Source organism: Babylonia areolata, chromosome 7, assembly GCF_041734735.1.
Source record: "Babylonia areolata isolate BAREFJ2019XMU chromosome 7, ASM4173473v1, whole genome shotgun sequence".
NCBI lineage: Eukaryota > Metazoa > Mollusca > Gastropoda > Neogastropoda > Buccinidae > Babylonia > Babylonia areolata.
The window spans coordinates 46,853,100-46,861,990 of record NC_134882.1 but is presented as its reverse complement, the minus strand read 5'-3'; the positions used below and the strand labels follow the sequence as shown (position 1 = coordinate 46,861,990).

The window sequence follows — 8,891 nt, the reverse complement described above, 5'->3', positions numbered from 1 at the left end:
AGGGAGGGGGAGGGGGGGGGGTGGAGGGTGTTTATTCTTAGGGAGATAACCAAACATTTTCGTCCCGCCTTACACAACACGGGTTCCGTCCCCTGTGGACTCGCCACCGAATTTAATTCCTCTTTGGACATCATAAAGTGTTCCGTGTATCTTTGCCCTGGCAGTGAACCATCCAGCACGATATATTATGATCGAGATCAAATTCATCCTGTAATCGCTTCTGGGACGTTGAGCAGAACTTTTCTTGATGACTTTGTATTCTTCTCTCTTTTTTTTTATTTTTTTATTTAAAATTTTTTTTTAAATCTCCGTCTCTTTCAGTGTCTGTCCGTCCATCTGTCTGTCTGTCTGTCTGTCTTTCTCTTTGTCACTATCTATTTCACTTACATATTCACGAACACACACACATACACGCGCGCGTACGTGCGCGTGCCTACACATACATAAACTGAAAAACAAACAAACAAACAAACAAAAAAAACATTCACACACACGAAATTCACACACACGAACACACATACTTACACATAAATGCACACACATACACCAAACACACACACCTAGTCACACACAGACACACACAGACACACAGACACGCAGACTGACAAATACACAGCCACACAGACACACATAGACACAGGCACACACAGACACAGGCACACACAGACACACACAGACACAGACACAGACACACACACACACACACTTCCCTCAGACAGGAAGGCGGTAGAATTTGGCCCCGTTTGTTCTTAAGGGAGATAACTTAACATTTTTGTCCCGCCTTCTACATTTCGAGTTCCGTCCCCTGTGGACTCGCCACCGAACTTTAATTATTCCTCTTTGGACATCATAATAAGTGTTCCGTGAATTTCCGCCCTGTCAGTGTACCATCCCGCACGATATATGATCATGTTTTAATCGATCCTGTAATCGCTTCTGGGACATTGAGCGCGTCAATCAGAATTGAGACATGTCTCAATGGGTATTTGGAAAACCATGTGTTTCACATGTGTTTCATGTGTTTCTCACAGGGAAACTGAAACAGAGAACTAAAACCCACTTTCAGATCCACACTGACCGTTGAATATTATCAGAACTCCACTTGATAACATATATGTTGCTGTGTGTGTGTGTGTGTGTGTGTGTGTGAGTGTGTGCCACGGTGTGTGTGTGTGTGTTTGTGCGTGTGTATTTGTATTAATATGTGTGCGTGTGTATGTGTGTGTGTGTGCTAATATGTGTGTGTGTGTGTGTATGTGTGTGTGTATGTGTGTGTATGTGTGTGTGTGTGTGCTAATATATGTGTGTGTGTGTGTGTGTGTGTGTGTGTGTGTGTGTGTGTGTGTGTGTGTAAACCAGTTTTCAGAAATGTCAAAGTCCGCGGTAAGCTCGGTCGATGTCACCTTTTTTGTCAATATCTTTCTGCCTGTCTGTCTTTCGGTCTTTCTCTGTGTCCCTTTCTCCGTTTCCGTCTGTCCGTCCGTCCGTCTCCAGCGAACATCACGAAATCGAAGATGGAAGACTCTTCTTTTTATATACAATTGGTTGTCTCCCTTATTGTGGTGAACTTTTAAGGAAAAAAAAAGAAAGAAAAAGATTTGTGTGTGTGTATGTGCGTGTGCGTGTATGTGTGTGTGTGTGTGTGTGTGTGTGTGTGTGTGTGTGTGTGTGTGTGTTTGCATGGGTAGGTGTGTGTGTATGTGTTCGTGCATGTGTGTATGGGAGGATGGGGGAGGTAGAGGAGGTGGAATTGAAGGGAGGTGTGTGCGCCAGCATGTGTATATGAGTACATATGTGTGTTTTTGCATATGTGTTTTTGCATATGTGTTTTTTGAATGTGTGTGTGTGTGTGTGTGTGTGTGTGTGTGTGTGTATGTGTGTGCGCATAATGTGGTGCAGTGTACTGGTGTGTGTGTGTGTGTGTGTGTGTGTGTGTGTTGGTGTCAATCTTTGTGTGGGCGCGCGCACGCGCGTTTGCGCGTTTGTGCTCGCATGCAGGGGTATTTGTATGTGTGTTCGTTGACGTGTGTTTGTGTGGCTGAGAGAGAGAGAGAGAGAGAGAGAGAGAGAGAGAGAGAGAGAGAGAGAGAGGTACATGACTACACAAACCATTGAAAATAGATGATCAGCTTCGTTCTACTTTTTATTTTCTTGATTATCATCAAAACTTCAGTTAATGTTTGTATGGTGAGAACGGGAAACGGGCAAAAAATTACATCTCTAAAAAGTATATAATACATTCAGTATACTTCTAAACATAGTTATTAGTTTTGACGTATCAAACATAACTGAAACACACAAAAGCACATAACTGCTGGAAATATACAAACGCAGTCAAGAAAAGCTAACCACATTAACTAATACATGACTGAACAGGTGAGTCAGGAAGTAAGTAAGTAAAGAAGTAGAGATAGAACGACTATGGTTACAATCTTCATCATCTCAGGTACATCAGTATAAATCTGATGAACAGTTTTTTCTTTGTGACGCCTCAGACACTTTTCACAGAGTTGAGGGAGAAGACATCGATAATATCATCAAATTGATATGTCGCTCAGCTCAGGGGGATCAAACCAAACATGTACTGTACTGCTCTGGCTTGCTTTTCCTGATTACTTTTTTTTTTTCCAACCACAGACGAAGGAACAGGGAGATGAACAGGACGTGGGTATTGGAGGTGGGGACAGCCGTGGGGAGGGAGAGATGAGGAGGGTGGGGGTGGGGTGGGGTGGGGTGGGGCTAAATGGACAGAACAAAACCAAACCAACACAAACAGTATGCTTGCTACCAGTTTTTGGGGACGACCGTTCTTTTGAGGCCTTTTCACTCATTGGATCATTGCTCTGCTTGTGACCATTAAATATTTGCCTGCTCGTTTCTACGAAGATTACTTGATATGCACCAAAAAGAAGTTGAGGCACAACGCTTAATATCACTGGAGAGGACCTGGTACTTACACAAAGTGGAGTCTGACGCAAATGTTCATGAACATGATGACTGTCCATGAAGATGATGACGCAAATGTTCATGAGGGATAACGATTCGACATGTGTCCATGTGGAGAGTGACATGCTGTCGGTGATGCACAGGGAATGTGTGACCGAAGAACAAAAAAAGGGTGCACAGCCTACACGGTCCCCCCGTTCACCGGATGCTGGCGATCGCCGCGTTCTTCTGCTGCACGGCCGCGGCGTGCTGAGACTGCAGCTGCTTCATCTCCTGCTGCCTCCTCTGCTGCTCCTGCGCCAGTCGGCTCTGCAGCTGCTGCAGCTGGGAGGACACGGAGGAGCAGCTGACCTTCTGCTGGCTCAGCTTGGCAGTGGCGTCGTCCACCTGCCTCTTCAGGGCCTGCTCCCGCTGCCTGGACGACTGTTCCGCTTCCTTGGCCTTGCGGGTCAGCTCCTGGCGCTGGGAGGAGGCCTTGCTCTCCGCGACGCCCAGGCTGGTTTGCAGACGTTGCACGTGCCGCGTCTTGTCCGCTTCACTCCGCTCCACGCGGTCCAGCCTGGCCGTCAGCTCGGAGTTCAGCTTGGAGGAGGCGTAGGACGGGCAGGTGTAGAGCTTGCCGCCGTTCTGCGCCTTCATCCGCCGCGCCGTCTCCACCAGCCGCTGGCTTTGGGCCTGGCGGTCCGCGGCGGAGGTGGAGAGGTTATCGAAGACGACGTAGCGGTGCCCGCAGTCTTGCAGCACCTGGGTCAGGCAGGCCGGGGCGGCGGTACTGAGAACCGTGGCGATGTCCTTGCCCTTCAGTCTGTCCCCGTGCGTGAGCAGCAGCAGCAGGTGTTTCTTGACGCTGTCGTCCAGCATGGCCTTGACCCGCACGTACGCCCCGTAGTCCTCCTCCGTGTAGCCGCCGATCTCCGTGACGTAGCAGACGACGTCAGCGCCCTGGATCCGGGAGAAAGCCGTCATGATGAGCTCGGCCACCTGCTGGTTGGTCTTGCTCGTGTCGAACAGGCCGGGGCAGTCCATGATCTGGGGACACACGTGAGGGTTGTGGACATGGTAACTGTTCAACGCTTTGTGTGTGGCCTACCTCGTCTCTCCTGTCTCTGGTCTGCAAATCTGTGGAATGAGTGTCCTGTGCCCTGTATTGCCTATCCCCCCTCTTGACAACATCCCAGGAAGCACATGGCTTGTGCTGGAGAATGATAACGAAAGCGTATGTAACCAACACAACCTGTGATGGGGATTAACAATGACAGCGGATGCCACCAACGAAACGGATGAATTTTGAAGTCTGCAGAAGCCGCGGTGTGAAGGTCAATCGAATACGGGCAGTTTTTAAGCGAAACAAAACGTTGATGTACTCTACTGAGGAATACCAGTGTTCACACTGTGTGGGTTAGATTCAGTCAGGACGAAATCGTCATCGGTTTTATTACTAAAAATCATGAAGACGAGAACGACCAGCAGGTTTCCATGGAGAGTTTGAAGATACCGGGCAAGATGAATAACTCTGTAGATGTTATTGATTGCGGTGATGGTGGTGATGATGATGATATGATCTGCTCGGGGGTACATCTTTACATGACGCAGCAGTCATTTCTTCGTCGTCTGCTGCGGGCAATCTCCTGTCGCAGAGCGGCCATTTCCCGGGCCTGTCTCTCGGCGGCCTCCCTGGCCGCGGCCTCCCTCTCGGCCTGCAGCTTCTGCATTGCGGCCTCCCTCTCCTGGTCCTTCCTCCTCAGCTCCTCGGCCTGCTGCTGCCTCTGCCGCTCCATCTCCTGCTGGAACTCGCGCTGCTCCCGGTCCAGCTTCTCCTGCATGGCCTGCATCTGCTTCCTCTGCTCCTGCTCACTCAGCTGCTGCTGCTTGAGCGTCTCGGCCAGGCTGCCCATCTGCTTCTGCATCTGATCCTCGCGGGCCCGCATGGCCTTCTGCCGCTCCTGGTCCTTGCGCTCGAACTCCTTCTTCTCGCGGGCCGCCGCTTCCTCGGCTTGGCCCAGCTTGCCGGACAGCTCCTGCACGTACTTCTTGCTCTTCAGCTCCTTCTCCTCCACCACGGCCAGGCGCCGGCCCAGCTCCTCCTCCATCTTCTCCGCCACGCTGGCGTACTTGGGGCAGGTGTAGGGCTGCATGCCGTTGGCCGCCCGCAGCTGCCTCACGCTCTCCAGCAGGCGCAGCACCTGGGGCTGGCTGTCGGCCGTCATGTTGTCGAAGACGGCGTAGCGCCGCCCGCACTCGCCCAGCACCTGCTGCAGCGAGGGTGGCAGCTTGGTCAGGGAGCCCTCGATGCTGCGGCCCTTGAGGGCGTCGCCGTGCGTGAAGACCACGATGACGTAGCGCGTGACGTTCTGGTCGAGGAGCGCCTTGAGGCGGTTGTAGACGCCGAACTCCTCCTCCGTGTAGCGGCCGATCTTGATGATGTACAGCACGGCGTCCGGACCCGGGTGCATGCAGGCCACGGCTTGCATCAGGAGGGTAGACACCTCCTCCTGGCTCTTCTGCGTGTCGAACAGTCCCGGGGAGTCCATGATCTGCGGGAAGGAAGGAAGGAAAAGCTGCACGTTGGTGGTTGTGGTGGTGGTAGTGATGGGAGGGACAGGGTCTGACCTCGAGGATCTTTGGGCGATGTCATGACTCGAGTGTCGTGTGTTGTGTCGTGTCGTGTCGTCACACGGCTTCGAGTGGTTCTATCTTTTTTTTTTCTTTTCTTCTGTAACTGCAGCCTTTTGAGGGAAGGAGATTGAGTATTTTCCTTAAGAGAACACACCTGGGGGTATGATATTTCCATCTTTGTATCCGTCTGTCTGTTGATCGGCTAACTGTCAGTGTGTACGCGTGTATGATCGGGAGCGAAACGTGTGTGTATTTATGTGGACTCTGATAAACTCTGTGTGTGTGTGTGTGTGTGTGTGTGTGTGTGTGTGTGTGTGTGTGTGTGTGTGTGTGCGCGCGCGCAAATGCGCGTGACTCATTGAATGAGCGTTTGTTTTATACATACATAGCTGCCCTTATGTGTGCCTTGTATTATGTGCTCTCATTATAAACAAGTAAAAAAAACACACACTTACATAAAACATATTGGCGTATCGCAAGCAGGCATCGATTAATAACACACACACACACACACACACACACACACACACACACACACACACACACACACACACACAAAACAGCAGCAACAACAACAACAACAACAAAGACAACCCCCCCCCCATCCCCCCCGCTATCAAAGAACCTGTGTTGTCAAGGACCGAACCCACGTTTATCTATTGCTTACACGTGAAGCACACAACAACCACCCTTTTGTTTTTCTCTATTGTTGTCGTTAAGATTCGCCGATACAGTCAACATCCCCCGCCCTCCCCTCACCTCCATGGTGACGCCATGGTTGGTGGCGGACCGGAGCTGACACTCGTCGGTGACGGATATGAAGGAGGCCTCGGCCTCGAAGAGGTCCTGGCCCAGCATCGTGTTGCCCGTGCTGCTCTTTCCGCTGCCGGTCTTGCCCAGCAGCAGGAACCGAAACGTCTCTCCTGCATCGTGGAGAAAGAAGGAGGAGGAGGAGGAGGAGGAGGTTGATTAATTGAAAAAAAAAAGAAAAGAAAAAAGAATGACTGTGATTTAATTTATATTGAAGTTAAGTGTTATAATTATGGAACACGAAGTTGAGTGTTATGTGGAACACGCAGACATAGACACAGACACACACAAATACACACTCACACTCACACACACATACACACATACAGACACACAGGCACACACACACACACGCGCGCGCGCGCACACACACAAACACACACACCTCTCCCCTTTTCCAGTCAGTGTGGGTAGACATTTTAACTAGGAGCACACACACACACACACACACACACACACACACACACACACACACACACACACACACACACACACGCACGCACACACACACACACACACACACACACACACACACACACACACACACGAGAGTCAGACTGAGCGAGTGCTATGACTTCAACAATCATGTCTCAGAGTGCTCGCGCGGCGTTCACGCTTCGCTGACCTCAGTCCCAGTCCACCGCTCGTTGCCACGCAACCATACACACATGACACGCAGACAGACCCACGGAGACACACAACACTCCTCCACCTTGACCCCCACCCCACCTCTCTCACAACTCCCTGCTCCCAATCTCTCTCTCTCTCTCTCCCCCCCCCCCATCCCCCAACACTGTACAATAGCCAGATCTTTCCTCTTCGTTTTCTTGCTTGCTGTCGACACGTAATCACGCGTCTTAATGTACACGATACACTTTTCAGCTTGCTTTTTTTTTTTTTTTTTTTTGCTCTCTTTAGATGGATTACATAATTGGGTATTTGTCAGTAGGAGTTTCTTTTGCCGAATAAACTGCGTTTCTGTACATCAGCCATATTTGCATTTCTTTTTTCGGTAAGCGAAAGAGGGTTATTCCAGAACTGGAAAAATTCAGGCAGTCAGAGGTAAATACGGCATAAAAAAAAAATAATAAAGGGGCCAGAATTATTCTTATTCTTATCATTACTGACTTTCGATAGAATGACGGATTATTCATTACTGAATATTTTGTGGGACTTTGTCACTGATTACTTGATCTATATACTAGCTAATCAATGAAGAGAGAAAATGCGAGGAGCGAGAGTTCCGATACTTTACAAATGGTTTAATGCAGTCTAGAGGTCATCAGCCCATATACAAAACACACAAAACCTACCCACATTAAAGTGGACAATACTGCATTCGAACTCAGTCATGAAACTTGACATACAGTCTTGAATGCCTTGCAATAATTATGTTGTAACAATGGATGATGTCAGACTTATAGCTGAAATGAACTACTTTTATAAGTAGTAACTCTTCATCCAGAGAAACAGTAGACTGAACTGGTATCGCCAATCCACAATTTCATCTGTTGAATGGATGAAAAAATACATTTGCTAAAAGACCTGATATCGTCTGTTCAGTTTATTTGCTTCAAATGTCTTTCTCATAGGTTCGGATGTATAAGTCTCTTCCTCAGTTATGTGTAGACAGGACAGAAATCATGCAAGTGCGAGAGAGAGAGAGAGAGAGAGAGAGAGAGAGAGAGAGAGAGAGACAGAGAGAGAGAGAGAGAGAGAGAGAGAGAGCACAAAGACAACACACACACACACACACACACACACACACACACACACACACACACACACTTACCGGCAGCGCTTCCCATTGTTTCTGGTGTCAAGAGTTGTGCAGAACTATCGGCAGCAATTGAAACTGTGAACCAGATGACTATAACTATTGTGAGCCCTCAAACGAACGCTTTCAGACGATTTGCCCCACACTGAAAAAAACCTCGAAGTTCTCTCTTCTTTTTCAATGTTGTTCGCTTGCAAGCTCTCAGCCAAGACTGACTCTTCCTCGGCCGCAACAGCTCTTTTTATGAACAAGTCCACTGCGGTTATTTTTGGAAAAAGCGTGATTCCCATTGAAGGACATGGAAAATAAGTAATGCGGGTTTTCCCGCAAACGACAAAAATAATACGCGGCGCTTTGAGGCATGCAGGAAAAGAGAAATGACTTGGCATGTTCGTGATTTGGCGAGGTTTGCACATTGTGTGTGTGTGTGTGTGTGTGTGTGTGTGTGTGTGTGTGTCCTGTTGCAATTACTAGAAACGCTGATGCCATGCAAATATAGATAGTGCTGGCTGCGTGACAACACATACGTACCGTGTAACTGACGATTGCAATGTACGTACTGTGGATAACGCTATACTGATACGGATGTAAGCATGTAGCGTTATGGTTGATGATATGTCGTTTTCGGAAAAAAACAGATAGATCGCATCAGCGTCCGAGTCCTCAGTGACAGATGTTATCGTCAAGTTCATCCCGCCGCGTCACTATCTTCATCCATTCAGTCAGTCATCGTCGTCGTCGT

The 8,891-nt window shown here is 48.9% G+C and overlaps 1 protein-coding gene across 2 annotated transcripts; it reads right to left on the bottom strand.

The window, feature by feature from the left end:
• Positions 1-3,007: 3,007 nt before the first annotated feature.
• LOC143284077 (GTPase IMAP family member 7-like) lies at positions 3,008-8,365 on the bottom strand. Of its 2 annotated transcripts, none has more exons than XM_076590710.1 (3): positions 8,165-8,365; positions 6,322-6,485; positions 3,008-3,975 (listed from the first exon to the last, which is right to left on the bottom strand). In XM_076590710.1, the coding sequence occupies exons 1-3, from the start codon at positions 8,178-8,180 to the stop codon at positions 3,145-3,147; spliced, it is 1,011 nt and encodes a 336-aa protein (XP_076446825.1). In that variant the 5' UTR covers positions 8,181-8,365; the 3' UTR covers positions 3,008-3,144. The 2 variants fall into 2 exon arrangements, with proteins under 2 accessions (XP_076446825.1, XP_076446824.1); XM_076590709.1 differs by lacking the exon at positions 3,008-3,975 and adding an exon at positions 4,119-5,480.
• Between the last annotated feature and the right edge of the window lie 526 nt (positions 8,366-8,891).